General features: G+C 44.8%; 1 protein-coding gene across 2 annotated transcripts; it reads right to left on the reverse strand.

Annotated features, from left to right (window-relative positions):
* Positions 1–364: 364 nt before the first annotated feature.
* On the reverse strand, positions 365–5,407 carry KLF4 (Kruppel like factor 4). 2 transcript variants are annotated; one of them, XM_030467975.1, is made up of 6 exons: positions 5,021–5,407; positions 4,822–4,939; positions 3,788–4,694; positions 3,533–3,697; positions 1,890–2,025; positions 365–512 (listed from the first exon to the last, which is right to left on the reverse strand). In XM_030467975.1, the coding sequence occupies exons 1-6, from the start codon at positions 5,023–5,025 to the stop codon at positions 509–511; spliced, it is 1,335 nt and encodes a 444-aa protein (XP_030323835.1). In that variant the 5' UTR covers positions 5,026–5,407; the 3' UTR covers positions 365–508. The 2 variants fall into 2 exon arrangements, with proteins under 2 accessions (XP_030323835.1, XP_030323834.1); XM_030467974.1 differs by lacking the exon at positions 365–512 and having other exon boundaries at positions 924–2,025.
* Between the last annotated feature and the right edge of the window lie 19,827 nt (positions 5,408–25,234).

Raw genomic sequence — 25,234 nt, forward strand, 5'->3', positions numbered from 1 at the left:
TTAAATCAGTGCAAGAAGAATAATTTCTTTCTTCACCCAAAGAGTAGTGAGAAAGCCAGGTCCTATTCATCAGGCATTCACGCTGAAATCATCTTATTGCTACACATTTATAAAGAAACCAGAGCAATGAGGTCCCTAAGAACAAAAATGTTAATCACCTGAAGCATGCATCAGGCTCACTGCATTTACCTGCACCAGGATGAGTGCAATTGAAGGTACGCAGAGACATCAGACACCATGCAGCAACACAGCTTGAATGCACAGCTATACCATTCATAGATTTTGCATCATCTGTCAGCCTTCCCAAGCTATGAATGTGCACAGGGATTCCCAAAGGTACTGTCTCTTCAGATATTGCCAAATTATTCTATTCCCTGGACAGAACAGGTTTCAGTTGAAGCTCCATTCAATTTTGAAAAGGTGTTTTATGCTCACTCCTTGAGTCAAGTTCATTCTTTGCAAGTTTACTTGGTTGATTTTGCTTCATTCATGTGAAAGGAGTTACAGCTTACCTGAAAAGTGTGAGAAAATGAAGCTAGAAATTGTTCATGCTGTAAAGACCGCTACAAAAAATGTCTAGAACTTTATCTTTGAATATGCTTGTGGGCTCCAACTGATGTATTTCCTCTAACAGTACTTCAAACAGTCACCTTAAAAATGGTAAGCTGCCATTTCATCACAAAGGTTAACAGACAATTTGGTATTCAGAGTAAAAATTTTCAGTACACCTTTTCCCCTAAAACGATGTTACATCAGCACTGCCCTTAATACAATCCTATCTTTCAGTCCTGAGACCACAAGTGTTCACAGCCAGACTAACCTCCCCTGTCCTAGGAAACTAGCTAGGCAACCATCAACAAATGCTCAATAAGCCTTCCTTCACCATACCCACAGACACAAGAAAATTATGGGAACCATTCAGATAAAATATTATAGGTTTATTTAAAACGCATTTTCCACTTGAATATGCAAAATACAAATTCCAACAAAATGTTAATTTCTACTTCGTAGTTTACAAATATACAAAATAGAAGTTTGCTTAAATTTATATTACATATTTATTATGTAAAGAACTATATAGAAAACATTTGTTCTGCTTAAGGCATATTTGGGAATAAACCATTGTACAAACTATTGCACATCGAAACCACAGTGCATTACAGACTGTCTGCATAAACTTATTTTCTTTTTTTTAAAGATAAATCAAGTTTATTTACCTGATTTAGGTCATAATTGGCAATCAGAATAAAAAATATTCCCTTGTCAGATATGCAGCAGTTTGAGAACTTTGGCTTCCTGGTTTTGGTACCTCTAGAACCAACAGTCACTAAGCACCATGAAATAGGCTTTTAAAATATAATTCTGTACCTGAATTTTTCCTCCTTTTTTATCATAATGGCTTTTGGAAGGTTAAAAAAAAAAAAAGGAATATAAGATGACATTTACATCTAATATTGCATTGGAAGAAAATCAAGGGAAAGTAATTTCCCTGTGTAATAATATCCCCACCCTCCGAACAACACACAGTCTGCTTAACCCTGATATCTGTGACATCCAGTCACTCCTTGGCATTTTGTAGTCCGGAAATAATTCAAGTTGGAATTACAAATGGAATGATAGAAGATCCAGTCATTGACCCCAATGTTTTTTGTTCATTTTTCTTTTCAATGTATATGTATAAAAAAGTCGCAATGTCTGTGTGCAATTATCCCTCTTTCCCACTCTTTGGAAAACTTCAATTTGATTATCTGTAGTGCTTAAACTGCGCTCTCCCAGCCTTGCGAAGACAGTCCTTGTGCTGTAAATACTGAATCTCTTTGGCAGTTGGGGTAAGATCCACTGCTTCCAATTAAAAGTGCCTCTTCATGTGTAAGGCAAGGTGGTCTGACCTGGAAAATGCTCTGTCACACCGCTGGCACTGGAAAGGGCGGTGGCCTGTGTGTTTTCTGTAGTGACGAGTAAGTTCATCGGATCGGGCAAACTTCCAGCCGCAGCCTTCCCAGTCACAGTGATAAGGTTTTTCACCTTTAATAGTACAGAAAATAAAACACAGCAGTCAGTTTTTTTTTTTCACGGCTACCACTCCTAACATTTTTCTTTCATGAAGCACTAACACACGTTGCCCTGGATAAGAAAAAGGGCAACCTAAAAGCAAATACAAGCAACTTCTTCAATCAGTTGCAAACAAACTACAAAGGCTAACAGAGTCAACACTTTTTTCAAACTGTACAGTTACTGTAAGACATCAGCATCATAGAAATATTCACTAAAATACTAATTTCCACTGTTTCTCTGGCTCACAAGGCTTCAGAACACACAAGCCCAGGCAATAATGGGAGTATTTTTGGCAGCTAACATACAATCAAACCAAAAATAGCTCAGCAGATATAATTCATTTAGATAATTGTAGGTCTAAGAATTAAAAACAGCTGGATACTGTTGTCAATTCAGCTTAAGAACTCAATTTTACTGTCTTTACTATAACAAAACTACTGTTGATGACACGATGAGTTTCCCTGACAATTACTAATTCCCTCTGTTTCGCCTATTAGAAACAGTGCAGACTGGCTTGTGAAAGAAATACTTGACTAACTCTTTTTTACTTGAATAACTTTACCCTCCCCAACCTCCCCCTCCCCCTGATGCTATCAGCTGAAGAAATAGCCTAACTTCAGCACTACCAGTACTTTCTCCCTTTCCCATCTCCTCTTCAGGAGAAATTTTCAAATCCAGTTCATAATACAGGGATTTAGATTATGCAAATTCCTAGGTTATTTAATCACTATTACGGAATGCCCACACTGGTGAAACTGCTCATCATGTACCTGCTTTCACAAGCTTAGCTACTGCAACACCACATTCAGCTGCATACTTTAGGTTTGAACTCAGGCTCAGACACATGTTTTGGCAGATTTTATCTGAATTTTAGCAGTAGCAAATCAGCCATTTAATTCTGCCTCTTCGGTGCCAGTACAGGGGCAGATGTGCCCCCATGCAGAGGCAAGGCATCCCATCCATGCTGCTGACACGTCTGAAAGCCCCACTCATGAAAGGTCCATGACAGTTTTCTCAGAAAGGGAACAGCAGCTCACAGAGGTGTGCAATCTCTTGCACTAGAGAGCAAGCCAAAACAATAGGAGAGAGAAAGGTTTAACCAAAAGCAGAAAAGAGTATCTTACAGGGGCGTCTGTTCCCCTCTCAGAAGCAGAGCAACAAAGCCCATCTGACTTCCAACTACCTGCCAATTAGCCAGCCAAACAGCAAGAGGAGCAAAAAAGCTTTGCCTTTTCAAGAAACGCGTCCGTTCCCCCAACTGAGTCATTCTGAACCATTAAGCAAAATGCCAAGCCAGTAAGTAAAGACTGCACAGCATTTCATGTAGCCAAGTGGGGAGGAAAAAAAGCCCAGAAATGCAGCAGTAAAAGGTTACTGCTTGCTACTTTTAGCACCCCTCTTGCACTTCCCTGTCTTAACTGTCTAAGGGGCCTACCCCATGCCACAGCTACCCACTGACCTACGTACAGGGACTAACCTGTGTGGGTTCGCAGATGCGCCTTGAGATGAGAGCTTTTGGTGTAGGTTTTGCCACAACCCGCGTAGTCACAAGTGTGTGTGGCCGTCCTCTTCCGAGGCCACGACCGGCGTCCCCTCTTGGGCTTGGTCTCCTCAGGCACGCAGCTCCCTGGTGGCATCAGCTCTAGAGGCAGACAGAGAGGAATGAACATGGCTATGGCCAGCTCCCAAGCAGGCGGCCCAGCACAGCCACCACCGAAGCACCAGGACTCACCTTGGTACTGGAGCGTGGCAGGCGGCAGCTGTTCAGGCAGGAAGGTGGGGTAACCGGGGGCTGGGGGATACCCGGGGGGCAGCGGCAGTGGTGGGTGGCTCAGCCCCGGGGCAGTGGTTAAACAGTCCCTCCCACTCAGCATCTCCTCGGAGGCCAGCGAAGGTGTAGTCCGGGCGGGAAGCTGGCGTCCCAGGGAGAAATCATGCTGGGGGACTCCTCGGGAGCCGCTTCCATGCGGTGGTGGCGGCGGTGCGGGGGCCAGGGTGCACGTCGGGGTGCCCTCCTGCTTGATCTTGGGGCACATCCGCGGCAGGGGGCTGTAAGGGGCCCCGGGGCCCTCGGTGCCGGGTGGAGGGGCGGCAGCTGGAGGCCCACTCTTGGGGCTGAGCCCCGGGTGGCTGTAGTCGCCCACGGCCTTCACAACGAACTTGCCCTGCAGGCTGCCCAGGGGAGGCAACGCCGCCGCCGCCGCCGGCAGGTATACCGGGTCCAGGTCGGGCCGCATGAGCTCAGCCACGAAGCCTCCCGAGGGAGACACGTCAGTGATGTCAGCTAGATTGAAGGGGGCGGCGGGCCCGGCAGCGGGGGCTCCATCGCGGCCGCCGCCGCTGTAGATGAGACCGGCGGGTTCGGGCCGGGACAGCGGGTAGGCAAAGGGACCGGCTGGACAGGGGCTGGCAGTGGGAGCCGGGGCGGGGGCCACCACCACGGCAGCAGCAGCGGGCTCCTGATGCATGAGGGAGTTGGAGAGGATAAAGTCGAAGTCCAGCAGCTCGTTGAACTCCTCAGCGTCGCGACGCGGTCCCAGGGCGGCGGCGCTCTCCAGCTCCGACGGCGGCGCTTCCACGGGCCGCGCCGCCAGCACCGGCGGCGGCCGTTTCAGCTGTGACAGCTCCTCCCGCCAGCGCTGCGGGGAGAGGGGCACGGCTTAGCCTCCGGCCCGCTGCCGCGCCTCACCCTCCCCAGCTGGCCCCCACCACCCCTGCCCTGGCCCCGTCCTGGCTGGCCCGCGACGGCGCGACACCGATACTCACGTTGCCGGGGCCCGCGGGCCGCGCCGCTTTCTCGCGACCCGCGGCGCCCGCCGCGAAGGTGGCGATGGAAGGGAGGAGCGTGCCGCTAAGCGCCATCTCGCACTCGCCGGGGGGCTGCCTGCGGGTGGGGAGAGCACAGCGGCGTCAGCGGGAGGAGCGGCGAGGGAGGGAGAGTCGGGTAGCCGCGCCTGACACCCACCGCATCCGCGCCGGAGCGTCACGCCGAGCTGCTGCCGCCGCCGTGGTCCCCAGCGCCGCCGGAGGGAAGAGGGAGGAAGGTTGGCAGGGACACGCCGTCCAGCCGCCGAGAGCCGGCCCAGCGGCGCCGGGGTGGTGCCTCGGGAGTGCCCTTCCTCAGTGGGTTACCGGAGATGGAAGGCGAGCGAGACTCGGCGCTAGCGGCGCTGCGAGGAAGCGGCCGCCGCCCGGCAACGCGGCTCCGGCACAGGCAGGGCGGCGGCGCGAAGTGCTTCCCAATGACCTGCGGCCATGGGGGAGCCGGACTGGACGGACGGGCCGCTGTGGTGCCAGTAAGGAGGAAGGGGCCGGCCCGACCCGTAGACTTCTGCTTCTACTCCTGATGATGCTGCCTCCTCCGCCGCCACCGCCGATCCCCGCTCGACACTGCTGAGCGCCCGCTGTCGCCGCCCATCTTATAACCTCAGCTCACGCCTGCCCCGCCCACCGTCGCCGAGGCGACGGCGAAAACAAACTGACACGTGGGGAGAGAGGGCGGTGCGCGCTCGCGCGGCAGCGGGGGGAGGGGGCGCACGAAGTTAGCGGGGGCTCCAACCCCGCCCATCGATCGCGCACCTCTTACTGGCGCGAGCGGTGTGTGACGCTCAGCCGAGAGAGGAAGAGAGGGAGAGGGAAAGGGAAGGGGAGAGGGAGAAAGAAGAGAAGAGGAAGAGGAAGAGGAAAGGGGAGAGGGAGAGAGAGAGAGAGAGAGGGAAGGGGAGAGAAGGGCTGGGAGCGAACACACTCTGTGGGGGCTCACGCACTTTCGGGGCACGGGAAGGGAGAGGGAAGCGCGCGCCTCCCGCACAGCCCCGACTCGTCCCCCCGCCTCCCCGCCCCACTGTCCCCGCCCCGCCCCACTGTCCCAGCCGGGCGCTCGCTCCTGGTCGGGAGTCACGGTCTCGTGTGGAGCCGGAGCGTCTGTGGGCGCGACACCGCTCCCTGCCGTCGCGGCTCGTGCGGGGTGCCGTCAGGAGTACTGTGACACGGCACGACACGAAACCAAATGGCATGAGACTACCCGAAAGCCGGGCTTCCCCTTTTCCTTTTCATTTTGTTCTTCATATCTTCTGGGTTTTTTTCTTCGCGTTTTTTTAATTTATTTTATTTTTAAAAATTTATTATTATTACTGTTTTGGTTTTTTTATTATTATTTCTTCTGAAGTGTTCCCCCTACAGCGGGACCCTTTATCATTTTTGCTTTGTGCCGATCATGGACTTTTTATCTGATCGACTTTCTCGTCGTAGGGCTCCTACCGGTTTGGGGAGGGGGACGAGTGGCGCCGGGGCCGAGAAGCTGCAGGCGGCGGAGGGGAGGGGAGCAGTCGAGAGTCCCCACGGTGGGGGCCCGCGACGGGGCAGGGTGGGCGGCGGGGACGGCGATACCTCTGGGTGCCGGCGGGAACCCCCAGGGACGGGACGGCTGGCGGGTGAGAGGGTTGTGCGGCACTGTGGGTGCGATGCTGGAGATCTACCAAACAAAAATAATGGTGGAATTAAAAATACCTTAAAATAGCCACGAAGCAAAACCGATCTCCATGGAAAACCAAAAGAAAAGACCGGGTTCGCCAACGGGAAGTCGGCGGGGACGCGGGAGCGGCAGCCCGGCTCCTCCAGAGGGCAACGGCGAGCAGCCGCCGCTCCCAGAGCCGCAGGGAGACCTGCCGGGCTCCCGCACCGGCCCCGCGGCCGCCCCCTCGGGCGTCAGCCGTCAGCCCGGCAAGGCGCGACGCTGGACCTGCGGCGGGCTCAGCCCAACGGGAGGGACCTCCCGTTCCGCTGCCCTTCGCCCTGCCGCTCCCGGCCCTACCGCACTGCCTCTCGCCCCTGGCCTTCCGCCTCTGCCTGAGCTGCCCGTCTATGCTGCCGGCCGCTCTCCAGAACTGGTCGGGCCAGAGGGGTGAAGTCCCTGCCCTGCGTAATTTGCAAACATGAGCACGAATAACTGATGATGACTAAATTAAGCCCTAAAATAATAATAAAATGCCCGGCTTTATTTTAGCAAACTGGTTTTACTAGTTCTGTGCAACAAATGTTAATTATTAATAACTTTGGCAATAGAAAATAGGGATTTTTTTCTGCACAAAGTCCATGTCTTGTCAGAAGATGTGCCAGGAACCACCGGTACAAAAAGGATTAGTATGGAGAGATGAAAACTGGTGAAATACTTGCAGGATGCCCAAAGACTCCATGTTAAGGGAAGTGAGGCACCTTCCCTGCTCAAAGGTGCAGTGCTGCCGTTCTGCTGAGCAATAGACTCCGCTGACAGCTGTGTGACTTCCCAACTGTGATTTTTATCCAGGGCTATGCTCTCGGTCTCTTTGACAACCACTTTAGGAATTAGCTTCCAACCTAACAGCAGCAGCTTTTGGCCAAACCCTCTCTTCTAGCTTAGTCTTGGGAGAAAGCCCCTGATGTGGAAACTTGCAGGTCTCTGGACAGTTTGTCCTCATTAATTGTTTTTCGTTGTCTGTTAATGAAAATGCTAATTTACAGATCTCCTAAGCAATACATTATTTTGCAGGTCCATCTTTCAAGCTCAGAATCACTCAAGGTCAGCATAATAATTAAAATGACAACCTTTATTTAAAAAAAGAACAAGACATTCAAAAGCATGTAAGTGATCAGATATCTTTGAAATAAATGGCAGAACTCTCTGGTTTCAGGAAGACAAGGCTTGAATAAGGCTGGCTAAAGTAATACATGCTCCTTTCACAATCTTATTAAATTAGACTTGGTCACAATATTTCTGGCTAATTCTGATGGACATATGTGAGGTATGTGTAAGTTTATGCTAAAATGATGTGGCCCACTTATATCTGAGCCTTGATTTTGAATTCTATAAATCTGCTTTTGAACAATCTGCATAAAGGACAACACATTCCCTTTCATTTAACGATGGAAAAGAAACCCTTTTGCCTTGTGTTTAATTAGTGAAAAAGACTAAGATTTAATGGTTGTGAATGTGGAAATTAAGTGCATTACATTTGCAACTGCTCACAGTTGATGCCTTCCCCGACTATGTAACAACCTAAACATTGCTTTCTTAAGGCAGATTTGTGTTTAAATGCCTTTGCTTGCCAGCCAGCCATTTATCCAAGTCTCAGTTTTCTCCATATTTCCCAATTTTCTCTAAAACTTTCCTTCCACTAACTCAGAACACAGCATGTTTCTGTGTTGTTCAAAGCTGACTTTATGGATTGCTTAATCCAGATAGAAAATTGCACAGAATTTGTGTTCCTCTTGCCTTGGGATGTGCAGTGACATTTTTCCAAATATTTCTGTGCTCAGATGGAAGTCTGCTGCATCACTCTTGTGTACTGGACTGTTGTGGCCTTTGTGTGTTTCTTTCCCTACCTGGGTAGGGTTAGGGTTTCTTCCACATAAATCACACTTTACTGCAAAAAGCAGGGTTGCCCTAGTCTTGCCACAGGTGCTATTGACCCATGTTGAGAAAAGAAAAATTATTACCTGATGCTGGCAACTCTTACCCTTGGTCAGTCCAGGCAGTAATTCACTTCACATGCAGGGCAGAGTAAAATGACTGCTTAATAGGTCTGCTTATGAGGAACCCGTGGTGGCTAGCCTGAACCAGTGCTATACTGATCACCTCAGAGTATGAAGCCCAAAAAGCAGGGATGCCTAGATGATGAAGGAGCACAGGTTTTTGGGACAGAGACAGCTGTCAGGAGATGGTATCCCACATTAAAAACATTAAGAACATCAATAACAAGAAAAAAACAGGCTAGCTGATTGTTCCTGAAACAAAGACTGACCTGCTTATCTTGATACATTTATTTTAAAGCCTAAGCTTGGAACTCAGTTTTCAATGAACTGCCTCTCAGGAACCACAGTGTGCAGCTTATCCCCTTTGATCTGGTTGTCTGAGACAGCAGCTGATGAAATCAGAGACTGCAGACTTTAGGAAAGATTGCATTGTGCAGGTCAAACATCAAAATGTTTATGTGGCATCTCTGGATAGTGTTTTGTTATCTTTGCAGCTTGTGGCCACAGATAGCCTACAGGGTAGCAGAAGCTACCAGACCCCGTGCTCCAGTCCTGGCAGAAAGTAGTGGGAGAACTGGGATGAAAAGCACAATGCTGAGTTATATCTATTAGCATCCTTTCTGCTACTTAAAATCAAACACAGTTCTATAATCCTTGGTACTCTTCTGGGTGATACCCTTAAAAAGTTGCTGTAAAGAAGGAGGAGATGGGTAGGTTCATGAAAGGACACTTGGCATCTGGAGGGTTTTTTACATCGCATACATCCCAAATTAACTCAATTACACTGTGGCCAAGGGCAAGGGGAAGGTGGGAGAGGTCTCACATATGCCTGATGAGCAAGGGGAGCTCTGGGGAGGTGCAATACTCAGGATTCACCTTCTACCACAGGATCTCTACACATGAAGGTGAGACAGATCATAGCCATAGACACCCAGTTGCCTTCCTGGGCTCTGCCCAGGGACACATACATCTGTTTTCTATTGTGTATTGCATACTCTTCATAAAATGTGATGAAGCCCAAGTTTTATTTGCCTTTTCTTGGCCAAGGTAATTTATTTTTTCTTAAACAGAAATAAAACCTGCCTTCATTGGCAGTTATACTTGTGGATTATTACAGTACAGTGCAAAGGATATTTTCCTGAAGATTATAGGTAAAGCAGGCAAATTTTAAGCAGTAGCAAGTACATACATACACAGATGGCACATGCAGACTTAAAACCATAAACATTCTAGGAGAGAATGCCAGCAGTGCCTGTGGTCAAGTCTATTTTCACCCCCCTTTGTGAATTCCTGACCATATCTTGTTAATAGTTATTTTACTTTCCTACGTGAGTGAGGTTAGAAAGACCCAGCAAAGAGCCTTGGGCTGATTTAGGTCAAAAACGCTGTATTCTGGGTCTGTGCTGTTAGTCATCTGATCCCTTATAGGAGCAGTATTGCTGAGGTTGTCTTCAATGCCAATGGCAGGTGTTCTCTGGCCCACATGCTTTTTTTTCTTCTGGGCAGTGAGCATGCTATCACACTCCAGAAGAAAGGGCTCTGTGGGGGGGAAGGGCCTGGTGATGACTTTCACTGTACAGTCCAGTGTTTCTTCCTTGAGAGCCTGTGATTAAGCAGGGCTTAAATTCAGGGGTCCCAGGTTGCAGGCTGTTGATTCCCACTAAATTTCCCTCAGGGGGATAGCTCCCTCTGAGATTCAGGCAGCTATTGCCAAAGGTACTGATCTTCCTGTGAGTAGAATTCACTCAGCCTCAGCAGCCCCTGGAAGAGGCAACAAGCACCGTCGTGCAATTTAGCACCATCCAGGATCTCGCATGCAGCAGTTCTTCGACTTCTAAGCAGACTTCAGAGCTTGTTGTGTTCCTGTAAGAGGCAAAATACCTTGAGCTGTTTATGAAAATGAAAGAGCCACATATATATATATATATTTTCAAACATAGGCATTGTTGCTTTAATGAGTTTGCACCATCTGTCATGATTTTAATGGGTTTGCCCCATCTTTGAATTCAGATGTTCCCCAAACTTTAACAATGACTTATATAAGTAGCTCCCACAGTGGGACTGGTGCAAACAAGAACTCCACAATAAGCATCCTTTTCAAAGTCTTCCTTGTAATGTGGGGACACTCACACACAGCAAAGAGGATGAATTCTTGTTTATTTGTTTGTTTGTGATTTTTTGTATGCATGGGGCTGATTCATTGTTTTTTTCCAGACCCAATGGAGGAGCCACAGAAAAATAAGAGAAAACTTGAAAAATTACCCTCTGTCAGCTAACCAGAGGATGTTACCCATTGATGGGCGATAGATTTGGTATATCCTGAAACATATAGGGAGATGTATGGATGAGAAACCCAGGCTGCTTTATGGAGCTAGCTCTGAAGTAAAAGCCAAGTATTGGGGATCACTATTAATTTACCTTCCTGCACCTTCCTTGAGGTCTAGACTCTCTCATTATTACCTGTGTGAAATTTTTAAAGTGCTGCTGTCCATAGTCTCTGGAAAGGAAACGTTACTTCTAACTTCTCTGTCTCCCTGCAAGAATCTCTTTACTGCTGCAAGAAGGCATTTTACACGTTGGCCAACTCCCAGCCCCCTTGATTGCTGTTGAAAAAATATGTGGGAAAGATCTCCCCTGTTCTCCCCATATCAGGCTTCTCTTTTTCAGTCTTCCTTATCTTTTAACTAACAATGACACACACATTAATAATGACACATTAGTATTTTTTCTACACATAAAAGAACAGGTAACATTTTGCTTCTAAGGAAGGTCTAATATTCCACAAATCTGTAAGCAGGTCTCAAAACCTACGAAGCCTATGAACTGGCTTTCACTGCTGGTGGATTTTTCAAGCCCTTTCTCCCTGGCTAATCTCTTTTGTTTGTGTAAAAGTGGTGCTTCTTAAGAATGTAATCTGAGCTGATGATATGCTTCCTAACAAAATATACATTAAGGTGTAGGGTACAAAAAAACTACAAGATGGATGATTCTAGTGTGTAATGCATTTACATTTGCACAAGGAGAGAGTAAAAAAGAGCCTAATCTTAGCAGTAAAGTGTTCCTGCCACCTTCCACAACACCTTGCCACCTTTCCATGGTTCCTCCTATGCAATGCTGTGGATTAACTGACCTGGATATCTGATTTATCCAAGGTCTTTCTAAACTATTTGCCATGCTGAAGTCTAGAACATTTGTTGTTTTCCTGCACCAGTATCCAGCAAAGGAAATTATTAGATAAATATTCCCCTCACTTGAAGAGGAATAAAGACACTGTAGGAGAACACAGGGAGAAAGGATCAATGCTGCCTGCTCTGAGAATAAATACCAGGCTTCCACATTGTTTCCATAAATGCCTCCAGCTCTTCTTCAACATTAATGCACCAGCAGGAGCCCATTACTCTATGATAACAGTCCCTTGCTCTCTTAATGAGAGCAATATGGCAACTACTTTCAGATTTTTGACATAGATGCTAGAGAATCATGTTCTGATGGTAGTTCTGAAAGCCAGTTTTGGTGGCTCCATTGCTTCCAGGGAAGGTTTGCCACAGATAGCAGCACAGCGGGGACCCTACCCGTCAAGGGGCACATGAACAGCTGGTGACACAAAATGTTAAGTTTTCTGGGAAACATCTTGCTGTGGATGCCCCATGCCAGCAGAATCAATTAGATGCAATCATTGCTGAATGGAAGATCCACTGCTTACTTCACAGACTGCCAAGAAGCACATTGTGTTTGCAGGGCACAGAGATGTGGGGATGAAGAGTGCCATAGGAAATCAGTAATGAGGAAACATGAGGAAATTAATAATGCTGCATTCTGAGCAGGGATTGAATAGTGTGCAGTAATTGAGGCCCGGGGCCACACTCTGCACAATGAGGAAGAAACAAAATAAGGAATAGCTGCTCATTAGACTCCAGATTCAGCCGGTCTAAATTCCACCTAAGTCCTTGTGCCAAGTGTTTCTTACTGGCAGGCTCCAGGCCTCTAGGGATGCCAAGCCAATGGGAAGACCTAGGTAGAATTTAGGTTAGGGCTGAATCTTACTGGCACTCAGCAATACCTACCTTGAGCAATGAGCAAGGTGGAGCTGCTCTGAAAAGTGGATTGTCATCTTGTAGTGCAAGAAGGCCCAAAAGACGGTGGCATGGGTAACTTTAATTCTGGCACATCCAGTTTGTTAACAAACAATGCTGTGTGCCTGCTTTTGAAACATTAATGTTTTCACAACTTTTTTTCAACCCCTTTTAAATGGGAGCCATAATATCATCCATTTGTGGAGGAATGATACAGCTAAACTAGCTGGACCCACCACCTGGGAGCGAGAGCTTTGTGAGTTCAAATCAGATTTCTTTTTTGGAAGGTAGATGATCTGCTGTTGGACCTGTCATGGAGTCTGAACAGTTGTCCAGACTATAAGCCTGGGCAGAGTTGATACAGCTAAGTGGGGAAGTGGTGGGTGAGAAACTTGTAGCACAGCTCTGGGCCTGTTGGAGGCAGGTCAGACCTGGCATATGGTGGAGGTTCTTTGAAAGACTGCAGTACATGAGATGCTGGTGGATAGGGATTTCTTGGAAGGTAAAGTATACAGTATATTTCATACCAGAGAGAGAAGAGATCCATTTAATCCCAGAGCTGCTTCTTTGAGACCTTCATCTGTAGGTAAGTCCTATGAAACTGTGAAAACCTCATCTCTGCAAATCTGTTCCATGCAATATTTGCAGCTCCACTGGGAGCTTTTTCTCCAGGCAACTACTTCCTTGTGTGTCTGAGCCTCCTATGCTCTGACTCTCCTTTGTGGATATTATATTGCTTTCACTCTCAGATTGTCCCAGGTCTACATTTTCTTTACCTACCACCCCTCCCCAATTTTTCTATCATCCTCTTGTTTTGATAGCTAAACACACATGTCTGGACTTCCCCTCCTGTATCTTGAAGCTATGATACTTTGGGTGAGAAAAGCCTCCTCAGCTTCCTGGTGAAGCAGTGGGTTGGGCAGAGCCCCTGACACCACAATGAGTACCCTACACATAATTCTGACTGAATTCACCTGCATTTCCTTCCATTCTTTTCTAAAGAAAAGACTGACTTGGTTCGCAGCTATCAAATTTCCATGCACAAGAAGTGAGTGGTAGCATCCTTGTCTGTGCCCAGGTTTTTGGAAGCCAGGAGAAATTTTACAGAATGACTGTAAAGACAGACCCAGTGTGTTTTCAGGCATTCAGAAGGGTGCACATGATATTTCTTATGAGCAGCCTGGGGCACCATTACATTGTTATCTCTCTTCTTGGCTAAGGTAGGCGAGTGATGTGCAAAAATGCTGCAGAATAAAGAAGATGCGTCAGGACACATGTGTATCACAGCAGTTTCATAACTGCTAGTTAGTGTTCCAGCTCTGGGTGTGCTCATCCCTGCAGCCTTCACTGTAGCTGCCACTGGAGGGGTGCAGACACATGGCCCTTTCTGGGCTGTGGAACACCAGTGTGCTGTCAACATCATTAACTCATTTCTGTCCTAAGCACTAGTGTTTCACAGAAGGTCATCTCAGCCATCTGTGACTCCCTTTTGCGCAGTCTAAGCGAATATGGAAAATACTTATCTAGCTTATGTGTCCCACAGTGTTGTGCAGAGCATTTTAAGATGCACTGAAAATACGACCTTGAAGGACAAATGGTTAGTCTCCTGTCCAGGTATTTAGCGACAAGGTCCCAGTGCACTGGAAGCACCCAAATCAGATACTATCAGTAGTACATTGTATCACATGGAAAATGTAAATACTATTAATGAAACACTGAACTACTTGTATTTAATTTAAGACAGGGGCTGGGTTACTAGTGTTGTTTGGGAATGATTTTAATGCTGCTACTTTGTTTAAAATGTGCTAACTAATTTTGCTTATTCTGTTAGCTTATGCCAAATTTGTGTTAAATTTGTTAGTACTAAGAGGCACTTATTTAGCCATCAGGATCAGCCTCTGTGCTGCTGGAGGGTTTATTCATCAGCAAACCCTTTGTCTCAGACCTCTGATGCTTGAGAGAAAGCAGCACATGAAGGAAAGCCATCTGATTTCTTCAGCCCTGTGTGGTCCCATCAGATGTGCAGGGCTGACCACTTCTCATGTGCATTTACAGCTGTCGTTGACTTACAAAATGTCTGCTGATACATTGTAATCTGCATTATTAGTCTGACCTGGTCTTGAACTAAACCTTGAACTATTTTTCTTTCAGGATTAAGGCAGACTAAAGACTATATGCACCACACTACCATGGCTTGGTAGACAGGTGGTCATTTACCAACTCCTAGTGAACCTGTTACTATTGACCCTATTTCTCTACCTGAACTGCCCCAGGATGTGTTGTGCTTGGTGCAGTATTGTGAGGAAAATAAGCAAGATTTTATTGTTGTAGGAGATTGATTACATGGCAAAATAAAACACCTAGATCAATTTTAAATGTGAGTAGACATGAGTGAAATAGACAATGAAGAACATATTACTTATAATGTGAATACGTTCTTTTTACCAAAATTTTTGGGAAAAGGAAAAATTTCATTAAAGTCATAGTGTCAAACCTGTGAGTCACAGTGATCTCGGTGTTAATAGGAGATGGAGTAAACACAGACCTATGACTTTATTTCAGGAGTGAACCATTTGTGTGTGGAGCAGAAAGCTTACTCAGATACCATCTTCTGACAGTGGCAGCGAAAGCCTGAAAATTAGGCTGTGAAGAACGGTCCATTTTCTTTCTTCACCCACACATATCCCATCTTGGAAGGTCCTATATATCATATAGCCATATCTCAGCCATATCTCTCAGCTTTTTCTTGGAGCTGTATAGAGAACTCACAGTAACTGGGTCAGGCAAAAGACATGAGATGGGAACAGGATGATGCTTTACCTGGTGAGTCGTTGGCTGAGATAATCTGAAATCAGTGCAACTGTACTGATTAGTATGAGAAGACCGTTAGGCTGGTTGACAATGACTTCAATCGTAGTGCTATGTTTTTAAATTTTTTATTTTCTGAAAACAGGTCAGTGAAAAACTAGAGAGGAGCAGTTAGATGCTCTTCCTCTTCTGCGTACCACAGGAATACTGCAGGTTCTGCCAACCTTACCCTCAAGGTAGACCTCCCTGCTGTCTCTGTGGCTTGTCAATGTATGAAAACTAATGCCAGAGTAAAGTTAGTAATATTTTGTTTCCACAATTTACCTTTTCAATGGGGTAGCCAGTGCAAGAATCAGTATGAGGTTATGTACATGGGGATTATACAGAAAAAAACCCATTAATTTGGTGGATGCTCCCCTACAATAATTTCTTAACATTTACTGGGGACTGGGTAATGCGTGTAAAATAAATGACATCTTAAGTGTGAAGTTTCAAAGATATCTGAGTCAACCTTAGAGTACAATTTCTTGATCTTGACTAGTAACTCATGTTAGAATCTGGTTCACATGTGTGAGATTTTTGATAGCTGTCTTATGACAACAGAAAACTGTAAAGATGAAGTTGAATAGTAATGAAGTCTGGAGGAACAGAACTCTGAGCAGAGGTCTGTCTTTGCTTCACAGTGTGACTTCCTACAAAGTGCTTGTGACTAGCAATTCCTCCCTCTGAAAAGCGGAGATTGGTATGCAGGCACCTCTCAGCCCTGCTAGGGGCTGTTGCTTAGCAATGCAATCTGTGGGTATCAGTTGTGCATCCCCAACAGGACATTTTCTGCCAGCTCTGGACTGGAGACAGGCTGGAGCTGCAAGTCCTGAGCATTATTGTAAGACACAGATGTGCCAATCCTGAGTCTGCCTTGCCTTGATTTTGAAAGCTAGACTATGGTGTTCTATCTTCCCAAAGTGGAAGCATGTTTTAAGCAGTGCCCTTTTTTGTTATTTTGTTACTGTGTCTAATAATAAGGCTTGAAAATAAAGCATCCCACTAAATTAAATACCTTGGCAGTGCCCTTCTGAAACTGATATCACTGGGTTGAATTTCTAGCCCATTGCAGTGAAGTTGGCCAAACAGATGGCCTTCCTTCCCCGAGCTTTCTGCTTTGCAGGTCGTTTTTTTTCCTGGTTCTTTTAATGCAAGGTGCCTGAAAGTTTCTTTATGTATATTTCTTGTCTTAAAGAAAACGATCAACACCCTTCGCTATGTCTGTATCTGCTACAGTACTTGAGAACATTGCAGCTGTGTTTTGGTTACATCTGAAGTATTTATCACTCCTTTCTCACTGCAATTTTAACCAAGATTAACAATTTAGGGTAACTGGCAAGGAGTAAAACCACACTTGTTTGTCTGTTTGTATTTACACTGAATTGAACTTCTCAAGTTAGTCGAAGGACAGATGTTTGCAAGGTGAAGGCCTTTTACATGATTAAAAGGACATAACCATACAAGCAGGATATTTTTCAAGAACAGGTAGTTCAGCCCCACTTAAATACATTTCCTTGGTGAAGATATATAGCCTTTATTGAAAACTGATCAGCATGCCAAGTTTCAGTTGTTAAAATATGAGTTTGGACTGCTCAAGGATAAAACAAAGTAATACTTTTTCTTGGCATGCAACTATATCAGAAACATCCATGCTAAAAGTAATCACACATGAAGAGTGAAAGAGAGTGAAAAAAAATGAGCTGGCAGGAAAAAAATAGACTTCTTTCACTTTAATAAGAAACACAGAAAGTTCCAGCATCAAGGAACTAGTACTTCCAAGCTTGTTGACAATTGAAATAGGAGAAATGCCAATTCTAAGAGAAAGGTCTTGTGTTATTTTTAACACTGACAGAAATAAACTGGTGTAAGAGATGGTTAGTTAAACCAGTGTCTTATTAAAATCAAAGTATTTACTTGGTAGCTGTAGTGATGTTTTTCACTGTGTTAAAGAGCCTCTTCTCTGTGCATGGTGGTGGTTCTATATAGCAAAAGAAATAAGAGCAACATGAGTTTTTTTCCCTTCAGTATCCAGAGAGCCACCTGAACTTGGAGAGCTCTGAAAGCAGTCTGTGGACACCTGCCCTTTGATGAGTCTCAGTTTGTTCTCCAGGGTCTGGATTCCTGCAGCAGGGTGCCACCCATGTGTGCCCATCAGGCTCTGCAAGGAGAGGGACAGCCCAGCAGGACCACGATCATCCCCAGACCCACCACAGCAATAAGAATGGCAACTCGCACAATATGCTCACTGGCATTTAAGCTGAACTTCTCACTTCCTTGTGTTGACTTGTTGTGCTTTTGTTTCCCAGTCTGGAAAATGCTGTTTTCAATTTTTTTTGTGCCTATTTGTGCATTTAGCTGTATTGGGATCAAATACAAAATGTAGCTCCATGTGCAGTTTTGCACCCTTAAAGTTCTTGGTAGGCCACAACAGATACAAAGTGAGACTATTTCTCCAGCATTTTTTGTGTTTTCTTTACTTCTTATAAAATAGGATTGCTACAGTGGGCCACAAAGTACCTTGCCTTAGAGGGAGGGTTTTCTTACTCTTCAAATTTATCTTGGTTATGGCTGGGTCTTTTTATCAGCCTGAGCTCCTCAGGTAGACACACTAATCATTCATTAATGGTTTTGACAATGTAGCCCAACCAGGTTTTGCCCAGATGCTAGCTCTGTTGCAAGCCAAACACCAGGGATTGGATTTACCTCCCGTGGACATCTGTGTTTGATATTGCTGTCAGTGAGCGGGCAGCAGTTCTGTTATGGACTGACCTCACTACCATGGGTCATATGTGTCATTTGACCTCAGGATGGACCTTCAATGTGGACTTAGAGTTCCTGATTATTGAGCCCTTATTTCAGCTTCTGTACTTGGCTTTCATTCTCATGGTAAACATGGGAACAAGGAGTTGTGTGTGAGCCTGGTCTTGCCCTGCCTGTCAGGAGGCATCTAAGGTTGTGCCTGGTAGCTGGGAAGCTTTTTAAACATAAACATCATGTCACCACTAGATGCAAAATCAGACTGTTTATCTGTACTATCATGGCTGTCAGTGTCCTGAAGACTTAGAGAACCTGATTGAGGTTTCCCTCAGAAGATAAAAACATGACCTGATGTCTTTAAAAAAGCAGGAGTGAGATGCTGAGGTGGGAAATGAGTTGTTTTCTTCACTTGGGCTGTAAACCTTTGTAAATGCCAGACAGACTTAGTTTTCTAATGTCACCAGATTCCTCCTGCTAGACATGAGTGTTCTGCTGTTTGTCTCAGCAATCTTCCTGTCTGGTATCTAGTGAACCATCATTAAGAAAACAAAGAGTAATAGTTTGGTGAAAGTGCAGCGTCGATAGTGCTGAGTAATGTATTTGCATGCTGGCATATGCGCTGTGAAAGTAAATAAGATTATGTCAAATTCATCTGGAACAGTGTTAATTTAACATCCTGGCTGAAGTTATGCAACCAGAAGGAGGCAGGGGTGGGGGTGTGTGGACTTAATAGCATGGTTGATGAAGCCAGGGGGACAAAATGTCCTAGTGAAAATTTTATGTAGCACAAAAGAATGTAACATAAGACATAACCAGCAGAACAGCACTGATAAAAGGCTGCTTATAGACAGAAACAACTGTGTCCCTGTTAGTTTTAGGAATGCACAGGAAGGGAAGGGGAAAAAAAATCTGCAAGACAGATCAGCTGTCTCATTCATATCAAGCTGCTTATTGGTCCTGATCCAAAAAATGCCTTCAGGACACTCTGGGGTGTGACCACACTTCAGTGCATTTGATGCCATCCTGTATTTCAAACTGCAAGACGGATGCTCAGGTGCTGATTTCAAAAATGTGACAATGTTGCAAGAGACGATCCTCCCTTCAACACATAGTGTATTGAGAAGTTACAAGACTTCTTTTTAATAATTTGTTTTAAGCACTTGTTTTGCACAATTCCAGATTTTTAAACAGCTTTGCTCTGTACTCTCCACAGAAAATTTTTGTAGCTCATGTTTCTCTATCATGACAATAGTCTTGGAACTAACTTTGCTATAAGGATACAAATGTGTTGTAATTCACAAAGCCTTAAAGGAAGAACAAACCCGTACGTCTAAAGGTCTTTGCCTTCACATCATAGCAGAGAAAGCTCTTTTCCTTCCTGCTGATAGTCCCATGGCTCTAAATTCAGCCTGACCCTCAAAACTAAGTCCAAGGAGTAGGTTATTAAAGCCTGGAGTTCAAGAATATTTTCCTTCCAAGGAAACTTAAGTGTAAGCATGTCAGATGTATCAAAAGTTGTGGACAGCAAGAAAGAGTATTGATGTTGTTTCACAATATGGTGAATGGAAGCTGTTTGATTAATGTGCTGCATCAGGCTGCATGCATGTAAAGAAGCAAGGTCTTTAAGCATCATTACAGTACCAGGATGTGAAGTTTTTAACTCTGTAAGCTTGGGCCTCACAGTGAGTATTGATGGGAAATCAATCTGCAAGAGCGATGGGCATTAAGTAAACTTAATGCTAAGTTTACTGATGTTACAAAATGCTTCTGCACGACTAATTTGAGAATATCTTTTCCACGTTATTGGCATAGGCCTCAGAAGTTTCCTGTTCTAAGTCTTTACCCAGAAGGTCTGAGACTTCTTCTCAGGCTGCAAGAGCAAGCAGTTCCTGTGGCTTTGTAGCCATGTCTAAGCTGGGTCTGCCAATGGGAATAAAAATGTATCTGGCCTGCGCTGAAGGGGCAGGCATTTTGCCCTTTCTTGCTATGGCCTAGGCAGGTTTGAGGGCCTTGCAGTCAACAGGGGAGACCGATGCTTCCACACAGTGGTGTAGTGTAGGTACCTAATCCTTTTCACTGAATCCTCAAGGGACCAGACTGCAAGGTCATGCAGAAGACAAATTAAAGATTGTGGGATCCTTGCAAGGGGACCCAGGAGGAACAAAGGCCCTTTAGTATTGCGGAATTAGTGGCAGCAAAGCTCAACAGAGAGGTACATGAAAAACACTTGTTCTCAGTACCTATCTTTAGAAGGCTTTACCAAAGAAAAAAGCAGTGATGCCTGTGAGGAATGGTATTAGGATGGCACATCTATTGTTTTCTGAAATCTGATAACGACTGAAGTACCTCACCCTTGGAACAAATTTTACCTCATTGGCCTGAGTGGTGTGCCATCAGCATTGAGCCCCAGGAACACTCTTCTGACACTTAGTCATCTGGCATGTGAAGTTTGAATGAAAGATAGATAAAGAGCTGGAGGAAAAACTAAATGCTAAAGAGTGCACATTTAGGAATGCCTCTCACTCATCTTCTACTTCAGCTGTTGGTGATCTTCGAGCTTCTTTGGAGTCCCAGTAGTGGTACCCCGTGAAATGCTCAGCAACCAACCCTGGTGGCATGAGCTTCAGCCTTCTTTGCCCATGTTTTCCTCCTATTGTCTTATGTCGTTGCATTCTCACAAAGAAGCTCAGAAATTATGAGAAGCAGACCAGCTTTGAATGAAAAAAATGACAAGAATAAGAAGTATGTTCTGCTTGAGTATAACATTTTTCCCTGGGATTTCTTTGTAAGTTCTCGATAGTTTCTGAGAACGCCCTGGATAGAGGCAGAAGCTGCTCTTTCATAAACTTTGTCAACATTTTTATTACATCAGAACTAAATGTCTCCAGCTGGTTATTAACTGAAAGAAAATAGTCTCCAAGAGAATAGGAGTCCTTTAGCAAATATAAGATACCTCTGCATATTTCAGAGGTTACAAATACGTTTCAATCTGCTGATACAAATTTAAAAGAGTTTGCATTTGGGGATGTTGAAGTGCACTGTTAATGTGCTCTGTTCTGTACCTGCATCTACACAGCCAGTGGTTTCTGGGGGTGCATTGGTGACTCATATCAATGTCACAGATGCCAAGTCCTGTTAACTCATGGTTTGCCCTGAAACTTGGCCCCACCACCTGTCCCTCCACCACTCATTACCCATACAAGCTGCCTGTACAGCTTGTAGGCAGGCAGGTATTTATCTTCCTGAAAGGCCTCTGGTGTGAAAAAGACTTCCCTCTACCTGTTCCTTACAGGAGAGGGAGGAGGAAATGAGGGAACTGATCTCTACAGGTGCTTATGCATATAAGTCACAATTGCACAATTGCTTTAGGGGTAATGAGACATCAAAATAGCTCATTAACTATGGTCAATAAATTTGTCTTCTTCTGGAAGAAGCAGGAACTCTCCCCAGTAATTTTTCATTTCCTGAAATAAGAACCAGCTTTTTTTTTTTACCTTATACTTTTCCCCCAGCTGCTTTTTTTCTTTTCTTAAGTCAACATCCTTTGACTACATCTGACCATTTCCTAATTGTTTCTCTTTCACTTTTCATTTTTGCAGATTTGTAGAATGAGACAAAGGTTTAAAGGCTGGAAGAGAATGTTCTAGAATCTTGAGAAACATTTGAAATGATAGAGGTCCAAGAACCCCATTTCTTCTTTAGTAGCATTTTAACAGCTAGTGGAGACACAGTTAACTTTATTGTTGCAACTATCTTATCAACACCACATAAAATGCTCCCAGACTAGTGTGTGTCTGTAATTATCTACCTGGCACATGAATAATATTTTTGCAATCACGAAATATTTTAATGGCATTTGGCTACAGGCATAATTTCAGTTTTTAATTGTGCTGTTGTGTTTACTGCAGCACCGTGCATCTGCTGACTTTAGAGGACTACAGCTAATGAGTCTTCTGCTCTATATGACCCTCCTCCTCCTCTTGGAATAGGAGAAACAGAGGCACAGGGAAATGAAATAAGCATATGGATCAAGGAAGATGCAAGGCACTACACTCACATCCAGACCTGTACTATAACGTCAGAGGTAGTGTTGCTTGGTTTTATTGTACCCTTAGAAGAAGCTAAATTGATTCTTTTGCCATTGGTGTCACAGACAATTTCTGTGTTGCTCTGCTGTATCTAGTATTTCCTATATTACATAGAGGAAGAGTTCTAGAGCTGCTGCTGCAGCTGTTTTACCTGGACTTAGTACCAATGATAGCTAATTGAAGCCTGCATTTCTAAACCCAAATAGAAGTTTGGCTGGGATTTTCAAAGAAATCTCCAAGGTGACAGACCTACTTCATGGTATCCTGTTTTTTATCGCTGTTTTATCTTTTTTTTTCTCTTCATTCTTTGTACTCCTTGTTTTCCAAAAACTGAGATTTCAGATTGAGAGTCTTGCTTTCTAGGCCTCAATCTTGACCAGTAAAGCAGATAATCAAGCTTCTGTGCTGCAAACCTTCATTCACTCTGGAGATGCTTTCAAATTACCCAACTGAAGCAAATGGAAAAATCACCATCTGTGTTTCTGGGAAGTCCTTCAGTGAGATTTGGATCAAGTCAAGTGGATAGTCATCTTGCAAGGACCCATCTCATACCCACTGCCAGCACTGTACCCTCTTATTCCTGATGCCTTCCAAGCACAGCTGAGAACCTCAGACACCAAGGAGGTAGTCCCTTAGCTCTTCTTTGGTGCTGGAGACAGAGCAGGAAGTGCAAAATGGCTTTGTACCATAATCTGAACTACATGTACCCAGAGCAAGAGCCAGAGGACAAATTTTGAATCCTGCCAAAATACAAGAGAGGTGGTTTTTCTTTGTCTTTAGTCTACAGTGGGGCTGATCATGACAAGACTGCATGAAAAGAAGCCAAAGAACCTTCCCACTGGTTGCTATCTCTTGAACTGGCAGCTTCCAGACTCCCAACTGAGGTTTTTTAGCCTCATGTATGGTGTTGCACTAAGGTAGCCCTCCAGCCTCTGGTACTGAATTCTGTCCATGGGCAGAGATGCACAGCATTGCTGCAGACCAAGTCTATTTTGTGTTTCCTGGGACATCATCTCCATTTATGTCTACAAATTTTACTGAAGCAGAACTAAAGTATTTTAAAAATTGCTTTTTGTCATAGATTTCCAGATTTCCATATTATGGTGAGGAAAAAAATGTGCACGTCATCTGCATGGGGGCCAGGCAACACTGTGTGCATGCCAGATGGTGAAATGGTGATGGGATGCCTGAAATCCAGACAGAAATGCACCAAGTTCAGCTTATGTATCTGTGCCCAAATTGCCCACAGCACAGCAGAGAGATCATTGCAGAGGGAAGTGTCTCTGTAAGAGCTCTGAAAGCATAGATATGGTGAAACTGCGAGCTGGCAGACAGATTTTTCATTTGATAGGATGCCAGTACCTGGTGTTTTGGTTTGCAAAGTTCTTGACTGGCATATTTAGCAAGCAACTGCTGATGTGTGAACTTATCCTCCTTATGCCAATACAGAGGGTTGGCAAGTCTGCCTGCTGTGGTCTTTTGCAGACATCCAGCTATCCCTGTATGCTTGGCAAAAGGCTTTGTACTCCGTCCATAAGGCAGTCCGTCACACGCAGTCTTCTCTGCATTTGTTACGAAGCAGTGTTATGATAGGATGCCTGGCAATACAGAAGGTAATTTGAACCCTGTTGATCCAAAATGATTCCCGGATAAAGGAACAGCCTTCTGAGCTGCCCTCACAAAGAACTTTGGTCTCCACTTGAGGAAAGAAAGCAACACGTAAAATACACCATGAGTGCAGATGTGGCATTCAGAAGCTTCAGCTTCCTGAATATGGAATTTGGCAGTGCTAGGCAGTGGTCAGTTATCTAGAAGGGGATTTTTCTTGCCCCAAATGCCCGTCAGCTTGGAAAAACAGGCAAGGAATGCTTGTGAGGCACTGAGTTTGAGCATTACTTGGCTAGAAGAGCACACCATTACTGTCCAACCTATTTCTTGTTTAACTTGAGCAGTTTTAGCAACAGCTTAAAATTAATTCAGTAAGGAACATGGCACTCTGCACTAGTTACTTCAAGTATTTTTTCTGGGATAGAATTAGTTCTCTCCAATGGTAAATATATGTGTGCCCTGATAATGTAAAAATGTAAACCCAGACCGCTTTTGAGGAGGAAACTAGTGTGAGCTCCGTTAACTTATTCCACTGAAGTCCCTGATCTTTGGCCAGTTTGGCCCTACTATGGGTTTGGCCCCAGTTAAACTCTCAGGTCATGCTTTAGTGAGATGTATGGACCAACTCGAATTGCAAAGTGTCATTCTGTGGAAATTGTTAGGTACATCTGCTTAGACACATATGCCTTTGGATTATTTGTAAAAATGATGAAATCCTTCCTAATGACTCTCTGATAATTAATGGGTAGTCTGAAAAGGGGTATTTCCCATGTCTTAAAAAAAACAGTGATGTTTTGAAATTAAATTCTGGAGTACTATGTAAATGGCAAAATATGTGTTTAGTTACATGTGGTAAGGTTGGAAAGATATGTTTTCAAAAGAAGGAGTCTAAAATTAGGTCTTTAAGACACAATTAGATAAATAAACAACTGGGCTTTTTAAAAGCCTGAACACCCATGAGCTGCCTGGTGAGAACACTAAATACAGATTTCAACACTTATATCATCACTGAAACACAGTACCAAATGTCCTTGATTTCTGAGCAGGGGTCTAGGCCAGAGCATTCACATTCATACAGCTGGGTTACCACCTTGATTTTTGAGTGATGGCAAGACTCTCCTTAAAGTGCAGAGCCAGCCTGATTGACAGAGAAGACACAAGAGCTTGGGCAGACTGGATGCTGTATGCATTTAGTCTGGCAAAACATACTTTTCTGCTCCTAATTTTAAAATCTTAATTAAATGCATTTAAATTTATTCTATAAGCAGTGTACTTTATGGCACTGATAGAGAT

Source organism: Calypte anna, chromosome Z (genome assembly GCF_003957555.1).
Source record: "Calypte anna isolate BGI_N300 chromosome Z, bCalAnn1_v1.p, whole genome shotgun sequence".
NCBI classification, from domain to species: domain Eukaryota; kingdom Metazoa; phylum Chordata; class Aves; order Apodiformes; family Trochilidae; genus Calypte; species Calypte anna.

Coding starts and splice junctions, on each gene's coding strand:
- KLF4 (XM_030467974.1), bottom strand. Junction 4,695..4,821: donor GGCCCGCGGGCCCCGGCAAC/GTGAGTATCGGT, acceptor CTCTCCCCGCAG/CGCTGGCGGGAGGAGCTGTC. Junction 2,026..3,532: donor GCATCTGCGAACCCACACAG/GTTAGTCCCTGT, acceptor GTACTATTAAAG/GTGAAAAACCTTATCACTGT.